This window comes from Bubalus kerabau, chromosome 5, assembly GCF_029407905.1.
Source record: "Bubalus kerabau isolate K-KA32 ecotype Philippines breed swamp buffalo chromosome 5, PCC_UOA_SB_1v2, whole genome shotgun sequence".
In the NCBI taxonomy this organism is placed as follows: domain Eukaryota; kingdom Metazoa; phylum Chordata; class Mammalia; order Artiodactyla; family Bovidae; genus Bubalus; species Bubalus kerabau.
In genome coordinates this window covers 16,872,541-16,889,774 of record NC_073628.1, presented here as the reverse complement: position 1 = coordinate 16,889,774, position 17,234 = coordinate 16,872,541, and the positions used below count along the sequence as shown (strand labels likewise).

At 49.3% G+C, this 17,234-nt stretch overlaps 1 protein-coding gene across 3 annotated transcripts in view; it reads right to left on the bottom strand.

The window, feature by feature from the left end:
- Positions 1-9,426, bottom strand: part of NTM (neurotrimin) — a 411,266-nt gene extending 401,840 nt beyond the window's left edge. For all 3 annotated transcript variants that reach the window (XM_055581180.1, XM_055581181.1, XM_055581182.1), the window contains exon 1: positions 9,057-9,426. In XM_055581180.1, the coding sequence (XP_055437155.1) occupies positions 9,057-9,223 (167 nt within the window). In that variant the 5' untranslated portion in view covers positions 9,224-9,426. The remainder of the gene's footprint in view (positions 1-9,056) is intronic.
- Between the last annotated feature and the right edge of the window lie 7,808 nt (positions 9,427-17,234).

Below are 17,234 nucleotides of genomic sequence, written 5' to 3'. Positions count from 1 at the left end.
ACTGAACTGAACTGGGCTCCAAAGATCCTTTAGCATAATTTTCTGTTTTTGGTAGGAAATTCATCTTGATAGCCATGAACTGTCATAACTTGCTATCCAAGAATCTGTGATGAAAAATAAAGACCTTTCTCCTCACTCCATCTCTGATATAAAATAGCTCAAGAAAGTATGTGAACAGAAGATTCCTAGGATCTAAGCAGATGTGTAGGAGAAACATCTAGGGAAGTATGAGCTGGATGAAGAGGCATTCTTCTCCTCATAGATCTTCCAGAAGCCAGCCATAGCTCACCCATCAAAGTGTGGGCAGTGTTTAAACTGCAATAGGTTTTAATGAAAATTGCTACATGTGTTACTATTATGTATATACATACATTCATATACTTATATGCTTACACACACACACACACACACACACACACACACACGGAAAGAGAGCTATAATTCTAGACTAAACTTTGTATACATTATTTCATTTTAACCCAAAACAACCCTTTGAGGCAGGAAGTGGCTATCTTCCTTATACAGAAGAATTTGTCAAAACAGCCCAAGATGACACAGAGAAAGTCAGACTTAGCAGAATCCTGTCTCCCAGGCCATTTTCTCTCTGGCATACCACTCCTGCAGGAATATGAATTAGAAAGATCTTATCTTGTGAAGAGCTTTTTCTCCTTCAATTGCACTCCCCTTAAACACTCCTACTGTCTCCTCCCTGCCTTTGGTTCCCACCTGTGATTTGAACTTGCATCTTAACCCCAACTAATTCTCCCTTTCCTAAAAATATTATCACTTGACCATTTAAAAGATGTTAATGGTATTATTGATTTATTATAGCAGGATTCCATCAACCTGCTCCTGAAGAAACAAAATAATCTCAAAGAATGCAAGAATAACGTTACATTTTACCCTTCAGTGGAGACTCTGAACTTAAAGAAATATGATGTTCATATTACTTAAAATTTTTTCAAGTTTCCCCAGGAGAGACGCCAATGGCCCTATTTCTAGTACAACAAAGAAGGGCATTAATAGGTTGAGCTGTTACCTATTTACCTCCCAATGCCTGGGCATCCAGATAGACTGGCTTGTGGAGTCCTCACAGACTCGTGTTTCCATTGAAATGTGTTCAATGTGAACTCTCTGTGAGAGAGCCCAAGACTGCTGATATCTGAAGCAAAAGGCTGGTGGAAGAACCTGGAATAATTCTTACTCTGAACAATCTATGGAGATTTTATGATTCTCTGATGAGAAGGGACCTCTAGAGGCCAGCTGGGTCATTCCTTATGCCTCCAGGTCACACCAAACGTTACACAACCCCATGATGCCACAGACCACACGAAACCTTACACACTCCATCATGCCACAGACCACACCAAACCTTAAACAATCCCATGAAGCCACAGACCACTCCCTTACACACTCCATCATGCCACAGACCACACCAAACCCAACACACTCCATCATGCCACAGACCACACCAAACCTTACACAATCCCATGAAGCCACAGACCACACCCTTACACACTCCATCATGCCACAGACCATGCCAAAACATGCACAATCCCATGAAGCCACAGATCACACCCTACACACTCCATCATGCCACAGACCACACCAAACCTTACACTCTCCATCATGCTACAGACCACACCAAACCTTACACACTCCATCATATCACAGACCAAACTCTTACACACTTCATCATGCTACAGACCGCACCAAACCTTACAGAATCCCTGATGCCACAGACCACACCAAACCCTACACAATCCCATGAAGCCACAGACCACACCCTTACACACTCCATCATGCCACAGACCACACCAAACCTTACACAATCCCATGAAGCCACAGACCACACCAAACCTTACACACTCCATCATGTCACAAACCAAACCCTTACACACTCCATAATGCCACAGACCACACCAAACTGTACACGCCCCCCATACCCAATTCCTAAAACACTTTTAGAAAGGAGGTTCTTGTGCCCAGGACAAAGAAGAACAAAAAGTGCACTTGGTTTCTGGGAAGAGACGAAACTGATGACGAAGAAAAGGAACAGAATGAGGAAAGTCCTTTGTTACAAAAAGAGAAGGAGCCTAGAAAACAGAAAAAACCTGTCCAAGTCCCAGCCCCTGTCTCCATCTGACCATGTGGAAATGGCTGGGAAACGGCTCTCTCTGCAATCCAGTCCTTTGCTTTCCTGACGTGTAAAACTGGAATAATAACTGGCTCTGCCTCATGGAGCAGCTCCGAGTGTTCAGTACGTCTCTACTGGTAGGGTGCTCAGCGCCTGCCTGACACATTGTCCCACAGAGTCGCAGGCAGAGCTGATAAAGGCTAAGAATGCTGACTTTAGTGGCCAAGAGGAAAAGCAGTTAGGAGAGAGCTTGGTGGTAAACGCTGGCCAGGTCCGTCGGCGGCATCCCAGGTGGCGTGAGGCCTGTGCACTTAGTAGTACAAGGTGACCTTGTCTCAGGTACACAGGTAAGCAAAGGCTCCCAGTGTGTGATGCAGTTTGGCCCCGGAGGACTCACCTGCTGCCAATGTTACCTCAAGGCATGTCGTGGGGGAGGGGCCTGGTGCCATTCCCTGAGACAGTGCCTTTCTTTCCTTAGCTGACTGCTAGTGGGCTGGGGGTCAGCTCCTCCTCACTCTGCAGGAAGCCTCCTTGTATGAGCTGATGTCACCAGTCTCACTATCTGGAAAACTAGATGGCTGAACCCCCTGGTCTCTGCCATTCTTTCTCAAAAGAAAAGAGAAGCATTTCTGCAAACCACCTAATCTTATAGGTGAGGAGTCCCTAAGAAACAGGCTGTCGCTCTGCACCTTCTTCGGGCTCTCCTGTGAACTCACATGTCCTTTTCCTTCTGTCCAGCATTTGGCTGGGTTTTCAGCTTTCCCATTTTAGTTTTTGGCTCCTTTACAGGCTGAGTGTGCTTCCAGGAGCCTCCCTCCACAATCCCATCTGTCCAGGCTCTTCTGAGCCTCGGTCCCCCAGCAGGATGCCTGGCTAAGTGAGTGCACAGAGGTCCATCCTGGGAGGGGCCAGGGCAGCACCTGCTTCCCAAGTGGCATTGCTGTTCTGCAGGAGTTAACTCAGAAGCAACGAATCAATAGTTACCCGACCAGACACCCACTGACAGCAGACTCCAGACAGACAGAAAGAAGGATGGGCAGAGAGGCGCCTCTCTGTGCCCCTCTTTATCTTGAAAATGCTCATTTCCCTGAGATCTATCTGAGGCTGAGTACATCCTCAGAGAGCAGCAGCTCTTCAAAAGCTTAAGGACTGGGCAGGAAAGTGACCTGGTAGAAAGATAGCATGTGTCATGGGTGCGGTTATGAAATAGCAGACAATTGACACAGACCATCTGTGATCTGGACAGAAGAACACCAGTTCAATGACTTCTGTGTAGCTGTGCCCTCCTCAAGAGCACCCTCATGCCCAACACAGCAAAGACAGAAACGACACTGAGCCAGGAACACACCCAGGCCCAGGACAGCACTGGACAACTAAGGACAGAGGGCAGAGAGGGCAAGGAGGAGATGGTGATCTCAGACCCCCATGTCTTCTTCCACTCATGCAAGAGCTACATCCTGAGCACCTAGCAACTCCCAGATACTGCACAGGGTAAGACAGGAAAAGACACAGAAGACACCGAGCCCCAAGGAAGTTACAACCTGGTTGGGGAAGATAAACCCACGAGCACATAACCAGACAAACAAATGGAAAAACTGTTCTGAAAATAATCCAGAATGACATTCCAGCCCAAGCCTGGGGGAAGTGCTAGGGAATCACTTTTATCTGGGTGTCAGGCTAGAGGGAGGGGATTCCATCTGAGCTGAGGCCAAAATGATGAAGAGCCACTGCCGTGGGAAGAGCTGAAAGAGGGGCACCACCACAAAGGGAGCCACATGTGGGAAGGCTCTCTAGCAAGAGTAATCTTTCTGTGTTCAAGAAGCAGAAAGAAGGTCAGGGTGTCCACATCACAGCGAGGGAAGCAAGCCAGGCTTTATTAGCAAAAACCCTGGTCCAAGTCATGCACTAGGAACTAGGGATGGAAACCTGAAGGCCGCATAATTCTGGCTTCAAGAGGCCACGCAGTAGCTGGAGAGACTAACAGAGGACCCACCAGCTTTGAGAATGAAATGTTAAAGGCTTTCCAAACCTGAGTAACACGCTACAGCTTCTTGCAGCGGAAGAGGCCCCGCGGGGTTCCTCAAGTATGGAAATCACATTGTTCTCTGCTATCCCCTGGAACTGCTATATGAAACCCCACTTCCGTCTTGTAAATTTCTCAGACTTTTTATTCTTAACTCACTTTTTTTCTTTTAAATAAAACATCCCGCAGTGGCAAAGCCTCGAGTCTAGGGACAGGACAGAAAGTATAGTTCAGCTCTGATACCCACTTACCAGATCTCACCCAAGGAGACAACTGACTTCACCAGTTGCCTCATTTGGGGAATCTATGAAAACGTGACATGCATTCATCAAAGTTGTCAAGTGACATGGTGACATTTAGTGATAGTCTAATTAATGAGAGCCACACAGCTGATATCTCAGGGTCCCCTGATCCTATCAGAGCAGCAAAATCATGTCCACTGGGAGGAAGATACTGTTCTCTGACCACAGGCAGACCACCCACCCACCCATTAATGGACACAACGTCCCCCATGGTTGATGACCTCTTCGACCTCTGCACCCACAGCCCAGCCTTGTGAGTTGGACCCAAGGTCCTGGGTGAGAAGCCTCAGCCTCAAGCCTTTCCACACCCAACATCCAGCTCACACCCACCTTCAAGTAAGAACCATTCCACACATCTTGCCTGGACCACAGTTGTATGGAGACTGGGTGATATTCTGTTTTGTTTTGTTTTTAGTCATCTCATCTGTTCAATGGACATCTGGGGGCACATGGCGCTCCGGACACAACAAACAGGATCCCTGCTTCCAAGAGCTCGCTGCCCCCCAACCACAAGGAGAGGGAAAAAGGAGATGAACGGCATTGCAAGACAGGGCAAGAGAGAAAATGAGTGGGGAGACACCAAGCACTCGAAAAGAGTCATCAGGAGAGCATAGGACGCGCTGGGGAAAGCTAGTCCTGCAAAGTCAAGGACTCGGCATTCCAGCTGGGCCACTCACTAATGTGTGATCTTAGGTAAACTCCCCTCTCTGCGTCTCAGCATCCTCATCTATAAAACAGAGACGCATGCGTGTGTGCTAAAGTCACTTCAATCACGTCTGACTCTGTGTGGCCCCATGGACTATAGCCGACCAGGCTCCTCTGTCCATGGAATTCTCCAGGCAAGAATACTGGAGTGGGTTGCCTTGCCCACCTCCAGGAGATCTTCCTGACTCAGGAATCGAACACACGTCTCTTACGTCTCCTGTATTAGCGGATTCTTTACAACTAGCACTGCCACTTGGGAAGCCCAAAATGGAGACTTTGGGCTTGTAATTTGAGATGTAATAGATTATTAGATCTATTTCAGAAAGTTGGATTCATTGCAAATAACTGACCAGTAACTGATAGTACTATGCATTTATTTTGGAGAAGGAAATGGCAACCCACTCCAGTATTCTTGCCTGGAGAATCCCACAGACAGAAGAGTCTGACAAGCTATGGTTCAGAGAGTTGGACATGACTGAAGTGACTTAGCATGCACACATGCATGCATCTATTTAACATTATTACTACTGCTGCATAATTTGGCTTCCAAATCTCCTAGCTGTGCAGCCTTAATCAAATGATATAAACTCCCCAAACCTCAGTTTTAGCATCTGTAAAATGGGGATGATCATGGCACCTACAATCAGAGAGGTGGCATTAGGGTTAAATGTTTATGTTATGAGTTTGGTGATAGGTGAGACAGTATATAAAACACTTAGAATACTCCTTAGGACATAGGGAGCACCCAAGAAACTTAGGCTCATATTATTATTATTATTGCACAGTCTATTGTATGAAACCTCACTCTTTTGTAAAAATATGCATACAGACTATTGGCAGGAGGGCAGAAGGAGTGGGAGACTGCAAATTGTCTGTAATTGTATTCAGACTGTGGATGCCATACTAGGTGAAAGGTCTCCTGGTTCTTCCACAAGGATCATTAGAGCTAACTGGAGGAAATAAAACCTCCTAAAAAGTTCCCTCACATTAGAATCTGCTGCTGAAGCATGCATTCTTTGGGGACTGCAGAAGATCCTCAAAAAAAAAAAAAAAAAAAAGAAACTGGTGAGAACAAAGCAGAATAATACGAAATTAGAGCAAAAAGTCCTCTGCTGGTTGAGGAGAAAACTACAAGCGTAAACCTCATGGTCACCCACGGTGACTTGGGAAGGGTGGCTCCCCTGGCAGGGCTGGGGTGGTCAGGGCCAGCCTGACTGGGGTGGGTAGCTTGGTGACATGTTGAATCAACACATAAGGAAGGGAGGAAAGAAGCAAGGAGGGAAGGGGAGGGAGGACAAAAGAAAGAAGAGACCAACATACACACAATAAAACCCAAAGGGAAATAACCCAGAGCCCTGAACCACTACAGTGCTGCAACCTGGAATGGGGTTATGTGCAAATTTCGCAATTTCTGTGCAAACAAAATACATTCTGAGATTTCCTACTTGCTTCTCTGCACAGAGAATCACAAGAGGCCAAGCCCATGTTTGAGGGCTTAAGGGCTTCTCCTCCACGGAAGTGCACCCCACCATGGTGGCCCTTCCTGGTCCAGTGAGGGAGGGCGTGCGGAGGACCAAGCCCATCCTATGGAGATTCGAGCACCTCCGTTCCCTGCGGCCCAGCTCACATCCCCACTCAGGCCCGTGGCCAGTGGGCTGGCGTCAGACAGATCCCCGTTCCTCTAACCCCCGCCCTGGAGGGCTCCCTCCACTGGGAGGATCTCTCTGCTGCGTGATGGGAAGACAGTCAGCCCCAGGGGCTGCCTAAGTGTCAGGGGGGTGCTCCAGGAGGGCCTCTGCGCCAGAGCTGGGCTGTGGAAGCCCCACAGTATCCCACTTCTTCCATCTACAACCAGTCAAGACCAGTGAGTCTAAACACACGTCAAAATGCAAACAAATGTGAGAGCAAGAGAGAGATGGAGAGAAAGGCCCAGAGAAAGCCAGCAAGAGCCACGGTAGTGAAGACAAAGAGAGAGAAGCCAGCAGGTACACGATCATGCGATTTTTCAAGAGGAGCTGCTCCTACCCAGGCCTGGCCCCGGGCGGAGCATATGCTGGCAGGGTCCAGATTCTCCTGAGCCTGGGGGCTGCCTGCCGAAGACCACACCCCGGTCCACCCATATCCCCTCACTGTTCCTATACTATGGGAGCTACTGTCTGCAAGACCCCTTGGTCTTGCTTCTTTATCTCCTAATGTCTACAGAGATGACAACCTTCCACGTTCTTGAAAGTACCATTCCATTCATGTCTACAGTGTTCTCCGGTACGACTGTCTCCGTCTTATCTCCTGGGGGCTACACCTTGCAGCCAAAGGTTGGGGGACAAAGGGCACATGCAGAGGACACTACATGCCATTCACTATATTGCTTCAGAGGCTTGTTTTTGTGTTTCTTTCTAAACAGTCTGAGATCAGGACACATTTGAAGCGTCCACGAAATCCTTTACAAAGCAGACACACAGCTATTTCGGGTATGAGGCAGTCAAATCTTTAACCTTTGCTCAAAATCGTCCCTAACTCAGGGTTCCGTGGAAAAGGTGGATCCCAGAACCAAAGAAAACCTAGCAATCCTTGGGGGCATGGGTGTTAGCTTGCCAGAGACAAAGGAGCATGGGTGCCTACAGGCTTCAACAGGCCCTTAAATCACACCCCTCCTCCGGCAACATCCTGACAAGTCAGCTTTGTAACCCATGCCCCTTCCTCAACATTTTCTATCCCGTGGGTATCGCCTCATGCATCATCCATAAACCTTAGAAGGACAGTCACAGAAGGGGTAAAACAGTGGCTACCAGCACCAAGGTTGTCTCTCCAAGAATCTTCATGCATAGAGAATGGGAATACTGCCACATTGCCGTGCAGTCAGCTCAGCGGTGGCCCAGTCTGGGAAACTTTATTTAAGCAAGCACATCATTCTTTCCACGAACCTTCTTAACTTCTACCTCCTGCAGACTCTCATCAAATTCCAGAGCGTAAGATCCCCACTTACAATCACTGACATTCTGTGAGGCCCTCCTGTGTGTGGTATGGTTTGTAGACACTGGAAATTGGAGTTAGCATTTCAGAAGGCAGGGTAGAAAGGGAGACAGGCTCATCCTACCTCACACAAAACATAGCCAAGATTCTTTTTCTCTTCCTCCTCCAGCTCCTATCAGCCTGAACCCCAGAAGTCCATCAGGACCCAACTCAACAATGAAATCCCCTTTCCGTTGGGTAGATGAGCTTTGCACACACTGCTGTGGAGGACAGCACCACTGAGAGAGCAAGTGATATTTTCCAAGGAGAAGTCAGACTGATGTCCACGGCTTCGATCTCAGGGCCATGTTCAGATAGAGAAAGCGTGTCCCTCTGGTCACCAGCTCGAGGCTCGAAGGTGCCCCAGGAAAGCCCAGACACAGTCAGACCCAGGACAAAACAGCCGCTCGACCAGAGTATGGGAGCTGGCTGGCAACTTCCCATGGCATGGGCAGAGTGATGGCATTCACAGGAAGCCAGACCCGACCTCTGGGACTCATTAACTTCAGAGAAGACTGCTCATGCTGAGCCCCAGCCAGGCCCCCAATCACCACGCCACCAGCTTCAGGCAACAGACAGCGCTCAGGACCCTGGCCTCCATACCAGAGACCCCCTGGCCCAGCGCCCCTCCTGCTTACCAAGTCCTGAGCCAAGGAGGCCAGGTTTGGGAAACAGCTCATCTCTGGAACCGCTGAACGTTTGCCCATGACCACCACCTTCCCAGGCAGAACACCCAGCTCAGCCATGAAGTGGGCAGCCCAGAGAAACAGCGAAGCCTCCCTGCAGCAGCTCCACGGTACACACCTGCACCCCTAGCGCTCGCCCCCCACGTTCCCTCCACAAATCACTGTCGATTCAGAGAGGGATGGCGGCTCCCTACCTGAGGGTGGCGCTCTCCCCCTGCCGGACCGTCACGTTGTCCATCGCCTTGGGGAAGGTGGCATCTCCGCTGCGCACGGGCACTCCTGTGGGTACAAGGAACAGCAGCCTGAGAGACACGACCACGAGGCACTTCCAGGGCAGGAACAGGGACCCACAGACCCCCATCCTCGACAGCCACAACTTCCCAGAACTCCGGCGGCGGCTCGGCACACGCCCCCCAGGCGCGCACAGGAAGTGGGTGGGGTGGGGGAGCGAGCACGGGGACCCGGAGGCGCGGGCTGGAGAAAAAGCGCGCAGACTCCTCCAAGTCGGGTGTTCCTCCCCAAATCGAGCCTCAGCGCTCCAGCCTCGGAGAAGCGGTTTCCACGGAGGACATCCAAAGGGGGCTGCCTCTGTGCTGCTTGGCCGAGAAGGTGGCCAAGAGAGGAGAAGCGCCAGACAGGTGCGAAGGTGCGGGCACGTCTCAGGAGCCCCTTCCTTGCGTTAACAGTTCAGGCATGGCACTTGGGAGAGGAGTAAGCACTTTGGTACTAGAAGGGGACAGGAATGGGTTGGATCCGGCCACCCAGAGATGATCTGAATTCCTCAGTTCCAACAAGGGCAGGTCCAATACTTTCTTTGTAAGTTTCGGAAGAAGGATGGCCAGCAGATAAGTCTGTAACAATAGCAGAGCCTAAAAGTGGAGCACGCAGAAGGCGCAAGGGTGAGACAGCAGGAGAGGGAGGCTACGCCGGGCTTCGTGCGATCCGGACGGGGGTTGCTGCGGCAGCCGCCTCGGTCAACTTCCTCCGAGCCCAAATGCGCGCTGCAGCCGCCGCGATGCGGCCGGTCTAGCCTGGGCGGTCTCTGCGGCGGCGGCCCCTCGCTCGCTCGCTCGCTTGCTGGGCAAGGCGAGGCGCTGCCGGCCCCGGAGCCGTGCGGACGCCAAGCTCAGCGGCCGCCCCCGGCCTCCGCGCCGCCGGCCTCCCGGGAGCAGCCCCGACGCGCGCGGGCCCCGACCGCCGGGGTTGTCATGGCAGCAGCTCCATCACTGACCGCCGCTCTCCGCGGTGCCGGCGCCGAGCGAGCGGGCGGACCGCGCGCATCCCGGCGGGCGGCGGGCGCGGGGCGCGGGGCGCGGGCGCCCACCTTAACCCCCGCCGCGCCGCGCTGCGTCCGTGCACGAGCCCGGGCGAGGAATTTAACCATTTCCCCCCTTGAGGAGCTGTCATTTCCAAATTAAGAAGAAAGGCAAAGTTACCAAGCGGTCTTAATAAGCCCGAGACATCTTAATGAGGGTCACAAACTAATTAACTAGGAAAGGAAAACCCTGAAGCATGCACGTGTGCACGTTTAAAATTATCAGATTAATTCATTAGCGTTTAGAGTAAATTTAAAGTGTTGGGAGGATGTTTTAGAATAATTCTATTTATTATTCAATAGTCAACGCCCACCCCACCAACAGCACCGCCCCCCCCCGCCGCCAAAAGCGCCTTCAAACATCATTCTAAATAGAGATCTTCCATATATAAAACCAATGCAAAATCACAGAAGCCTCTTAGCGTGCGAATCTGGCAAAACCACATCAAAATGTTGGTCAAGTTCCGACACTGACTTACATTCTCTATTCTTGTTCTGTCGACATGAAAAGATGCTGGCCCTGCAGAGTGCTCATTTCAGATGAATGAGTGTGAGCCCCTGGCATTACTGATACCGAAGATTCCCAAGTGCCCAGGGCTTCACACTCTTGCAGAGCCGGTTTCATCTTAAGAGGTGTGTTTCTCAAATTCTTGAAACTCAGGGGAAAGCTGCACTGGCCTCAGTTCCTGTCACTTCTCCTCTCTGGCTGCTGTGTGCCCACCTTTGTATGTTTCCTCTCACTTCAGCTCTGATGGAATGTGGCTCCTTCCCTCCTGGGCCAGGCTCCTGAGCGAGGGGGGAGCCCCGAGCTGCACACAGCCCACCCCACATGCTAACATCAACATGATTCTCTGCTTGGGGACTCCTGTCTGAGCTCCCTGCACTGACCCAGATTCTCCCTGGGGAAAGAGAAGAGGCAGTGTGGCTTTGTTTTTCCCCTGGACTTTCTCCCAAATCCAACCAGGAGGCTTTTTTTTAACAACTGTTAAAAAGCAACAATAACAACAAAAAATGTGTTCTTCCCAGAGTCATCCAGCCACCACCAAAAAGAAACTGAATTATTCCAACTAAGACACTGTCATATAAGGGTGCCATAAAGTCCGTGTATCTTTCAACTGATCATCCCAAGTACGTGTAGATAACACATGTGTGAATGATGCACAAGCATTTCACTCCTTATACCCCATGCCCACAACTGCCCTGGGTTGGAAGGAATGGAGGTGGGTGTGCAGATGTGGAAGCCAAGCAAGGTAACAAAGAAAGACTGAGAAGGTATGGCTTCCTCTTTTAACAGGTAATCAGAAAGTGTGCGTGCGTGCATGATCAGTCACTTCAGTCATGTCTGACTCTTTGCAACCCCACGGACTGTAGCCGTCCAGGCCCCTCTGTCCACAGGATACTCCAGGCTAGAATACTGGAGTGGGTTGGTCATGCCCTCCTCCAGGGGATCTTCCCAACCCAGGGATGGACCCCGGGTCTCCTACATTACAGGTGGATTCTTCATCCACTGAGTCACCTGGGAAGCCCCCAGAAAATGTACTACCAGGTAAAGTTGAGCAACTCACACTGAAGATTGAACTTAATCCATCATTAGGCCCATTTCCCCCTTGTTTCCTCCGCTGATTTTTCCAATATTAAATTCTCAGGGAAATCCATCTGCTACTTTTAGCTGGTGGGGCCATTTGATATATAACACCAAAAAAAGAAAAATCAATTGTCAACTTGTGACCACAAAGGATGACTTTGCTCTCAGGAAAACCAAAAATGATGTCTATGGGGAGCAGGAGATTTTGTTTATATTTTTGAAAGAAGAAGAGAATTAACTGATTTCAGCACCAGTCCATTCTTGCCAGACCCTATTTTGTCTCGATATTTGCAGTGGGAAATCTCGGGGAAATAGGAAATCGCATGATTTCCCCAAGCTCAAATGTTATATGATAGCAGATGTTAGGTGTGAGATCATGATTGCTGACCTCAGTCTGCTGAATTTGGGGTTCTCGCGTAGGGCTAAGGAGTTACCTCTGACCATCCACCACCACTGTAACCACCCCTCCAATTCCTCTTGGTAAACAGGTCTTAGCACCTCAAGTAGAAACAAGCACAGCAGTGGAGAAGGGAGAGGGACTCTTTCTGGGGTTTGGAGTCATTTTCCTCCAGACTTGAGAATGGCAGGCATGACTCCTTTCATGATAAATTCTCATCCTGGCTCTTGCACCTAATTCCCAGGTAGGTACAAATGAGCATTAGTTTTTGCATCTTGGAATGTGGGTAATGACAACAGCCAGCCTTCCCGAGGGGCCTACAGACATGATTAACTCTACGGTAAAATACTTAGAAATCCATTTAAGGTGGAAGATGGTTTATTAATATATTTTGCCTGCCACTGCTTCATTATTATAGCCAGGCAGAAAAAGAACTCTTCTCACAGGCTCTGTAGGATGTTCGGCTTATACCAGTCTGCGAGCACTTGGTCTGAGATAGACACACTGTCTTTGTGTCTGGCTGGGGAAGGGACAGTGGTGAGCTGCAGCCTCCTGGCCTGGCCGACAGGAAACCCAGCAGAGATCAGGGTGGACAAAGAAAAGGCACTGGCAACCTCATAGCTGCTTCGTGGACACAGGGATCCAAACTTCATTCAAAAATGGAAGTTGAGAAAGCGGTGAGAGGTCAGAGATGCCGGCACAATTAACAAGGCAGAATCCATTTTATTGAAACTCGTGATTGAAGCGGTTTGAATAGATGAAGATCAAAATCATATGTCAGCTCCCGTCTCATCTCCTAATCCCTAAATATAACCAACACTTAGTGGCTTATCTTATATCCTGTCTCTTGCTTCATAAAAACTGCTGGATTTATTTTATTTTTTTTTTTTTTTTGCCCAGCATATCCGAGTTAATGAAAAAGGAATGACAGTCAGAGCAATTCCATTATTTGTGTTCTTTATAGAAACAACTTCCTTTCTACCTCCTGGAAAGAGGATTCCTAACGAGCGCCCACCTCCACCTTCTCCCCTCCGTGCCCCCGCCCCACCTCTCTCTGCACCCCCCTTTTCCCTCCTGCATACACATATACTGTACACATAAATCAACTTGTCACAGCTTGTCTCTGGGCTGACAGCCGTAATTGCTGCAGGTTATAAAAATATCTATAGGACAATGCCTTTCAAGCTCTCAGGCACACACACACACACTCACACAAACTGTCTGAATGAAAGAAAACAATCATATTCCCTTTAATAATCCTGGGACTGCAAAGGAGGGGGCACGGAGGAGCTTGCTGTGTGGACTGGAGGGCTGGCAGGCAGGTGAGGACATGGGGGAGATGAAGACTCCCAGCAGTGGCAGCATCTCCACACTAAAGAAGGGATGGAGAAGGGAACACTTGCCAATGGAAGGGAAATCGGCTGTTTTTGTTTTTCCCTGTGTTGCCTACAGCAAGCTGGGGTTGGTTGAAGAGCAGTGAATTCTCCATACACACAAGAGACCGAAAGAAGAGCTCTAGGCTGAGACATGCCTGTGCTGCTGCTGCCTTCTCTAAAAAGGCGAAAGGCCCCCCTCTCCTGGTGGAGATTCCAAATAGGAGCTCAGGCGAGAAGATGCGGCTTGCAGGGTGGTTACAGAGAATGGGGTGGCACCAAATGGACATCAGGATGTTTAATCAGGAGGGGCGGGGTCCATCTGGATCAGTGATGGCTCTAGGGGAGTGAGGAAGGGCTGGGCTCTGGAAGAATACGTGCTCTTCTGTCCTGCAGAGGATCAAAAAATCATTGTTCATCTGGGCTAGAGTCTGGTGTGTGAGGATTTCAGAGGGAAGAGCCAAAGAGCAGCTTGAAGAAGGGAAAGAAGCATCAGAGGAAAAGAAAGCGATCATGAATGGAGAGAACTGAGGAGGAAGGGAACAGGGCAAAGGTGAGGCTGCTCGTGGACTGTGAGAGCCGTGAAACTTTGTAAGTTACATCAAGAGGAGAGGTTGTCAGCAGAATAATAGGCAGACAAAAAAGGAAAGAAGTGCCAGGCAAATGAGCAAAATCAAAGTGACGTCAAAGCAAACACCAGATACCCAGAGGGGAACAGGACTACAGTCAGGGGTCCTGAGAAGAACCATCTCTCTTCTTCTATGTTTAGGGTCATCTTAAGACCCTGGAGTCAGAGAATGACAGAATGCTAGGGTCAGAGGGCACCTTGAAAGATGTGTAACCCACTCTTTTCATAAGGAGGTGGGGAGGGAACCCAGCAGAGAGGACCCGTTGTCATGGGAATAAAGTTAACAACTGGTAAATCAAGACTAGAACTCAGGGCTGCTGGCCACTGCCCTGTTCTCTTGGCCATACCTGGAAGGTAAGGACACTGCTTAAGAACCAAACAATAAAATATCTCCCATGGCTGCTACATCTGTGCAAGAGAGAACTACAAAAGTGTTACTATTATTTTGCCCGGTATTGATACTTCTGAGTGTCTGATTATTCAACTGAATTCAATGTAGCCAGGAAACATTGAAGATAGCCAAGTAGACTTTGAGCTCTTCCTATGGAGCAGAAAGTTAGAGATACAAAGATGAAAGACATCACCCTGCCCTCAATTTGCCTACAGTTGAGTGCTAACAGAGTTGTCCATGGTTCTTTTTGCATTTATATCCCTGGAAGCCCCTGAGAACAGTCTTATTGCCAAGAATGAGTTGGGATGTGCCTCCTAGTTGGGAACAGTCGATCCCGTTTCATGTGTCCAGATTTCCAGCTGAGCTTCATTGGAAGTGGCATCAGGGTCTCCCTAGTGGTTCACTGATGACAACCCCCTTCCAGTGCACGGGGTTGGGGAGCTAAGATCGCACATGACCCATGGCCAAAAAATCAAAACTTGAAACAGAAACAATATTGTAACAAGTTTGATAAAGACTTTAAAAATGGTCCACATCAAAAAAAAAAAAAAATCTTTAAAAACACAAAAATAAAGTGGCATTGGAGGTGGTGGAGCACTCTCAAGGATGTTAAAATTGTAGGGAAAACATTCATCTACTTGACAAACCGCGTTTTTAGCGCACACTAAATGCCAGCGACGCACTAGGTGCTGGATTTCAGCTGTGGGCGAGAGAGACAAAAACAAAAACCATCCTGTGCCTAACCCTCATTAAGGACACCGTCCAGCAGGGGAGACAGATATGAAAGTAAGAACTTCACAAGACGTAGACGTGATGGTGATAAGCACCGTGGGGAAGTGGAAGAACAGGCATGCTAGAAGGCTCTCACAGAATGGGGAAGATCGGGAGATGAAACTGGGAGTCCATAGTGAGAAGGAGCTGCGTATACAGCTGGCGTGGGCCGGAATCTAGTTACAGGCTCGCCAGAATGTGCACAACCAGAGACTGGAAGGAGGCTGGACCGAAGTTGCCTTTTATATTCAGACTGCGCTCCCTTAGACTGAGGGTGGGGACGTCTGAAGTGCTCTGTCTGATTGGAAAGCCCTAACTGCTTCTTCGTCCTGTGTCCCTGCATTCATTGATTCATTCAGTACATATTTATCGATTAAGGATGACCAGCGGTTTTGGACTCAGACAGGCCAGAAGTCAAACTTCGTCTCCATCACTAACTGTGTGACCTTGCGGGAATAACCCCATTTGCAAAATAGTGCTCAAAACGGTACCTACCATGAAGGGGAGGTGTGAGGATGCTATGAGGGTCCCGTGGGGGAACCGAAAGGGGGCCACGCATGTGCTCCCCTCCTTCAGAGGGGCCTCGATGGGATATTCATCCTGAGAACCCAGGAGCTGCCGTCTCGGTGTCGGGAACCGTCCCTGGGCACATCCTGAGGGTGTTGTCCCCGGAGCAGGGCAGAAACTTCATGCTGAGATGTGGTCAGAAAGGGCAGTCGCTGAGCTTCAAACCAAGACAGGAGGAAATGGGTGACCCTCCTGTTCCCACCCCAAGGTCTTGAGAAGCATACAGGATCCGGGCCCATGGGAAGCAGCCTGAAGCTTGAGAAAGAGGACGGGGCTGCTTCTCTGTGTGGCAGCCTGGGTACCTTTGTCTGTTCAGGCTCCCACATACACTGGGAAAGGAAACCACCTGAGAAAAGGCGAGACGCCTCCTCCGAGCAGCAAATGAGTAGCGCCTCTGACCACTTGCATGCAGCTTTGCTCCTGTGGGCCTGGCAGTGGAGCCCAAAGCCCCCTACCCATTCTAGGGTCTAGATTTACACTAGTCAATGGATATTATTAATACCATGTAGCTTTGGCCTCATTGCTCCCACTTCCCACCACTGAGCAACCCAGTGCCTCATAGCCTCGTGGAAGTGAGCAGGGGTGACCTGCACTCACCTGCCTGCACACACACACAGACTCCAGTTCCAAGGTTTACATGATGCAGCCTAACCAGGGTCAGTAGCAGCTCTCTCAGAGAAAGAGCCTTTGGATGGCAACTGGCAAACCCCAAAATTGGAGCTTCAACCCCAAATGTACCCTTAGAGGAGCTTGGCTTGCCTAGCCATGCCCTGATGCATTTCTCCCTAATCAGTTACCTTCAAGTCTCTCTTTTACCTTCTGTCTGCATTTTTTGCATTTTCTCCCCAGCCTGGAGCAACTGCAGAAGACAAAAACTGTAATGAGACAACAATTTGCTTGATAACATACGGGTTCAATTGTACTTCTTACTGGACATGGCATTTTGTAAACCAGAGTATCCGGATCCAAGTCTTAACTCTGGCCAACATTAGACAAGTCTCTTGTTTGTTTGTTTGTTTTTTAGCTTATTTGTTTTCAGAAAAACCAACATCTCCATGAAATGTAGGTCTTTGAGAAGATCTAGTGCCAACCAATACATCCAAATGGGCTAATGCACTTTTGAAAGCTGAAAACACTCTTCTGCGGTAAGATAATGGATGGTATCATTGACTCAATGGGCATGAGTTTGAGCAAATTCCAGGAGATAGTGAAAGACAGGGAAGCCTGGCATGCTGCAGTCCATGGGCTGACAAAGAGTAGAACACAACTTAGCTACTGAACAGCAACAGTAGGGTGATAGCTCGTAGAAGGCTGGGGTCAAGGGTAAAGCATTTGCCACCCCCCT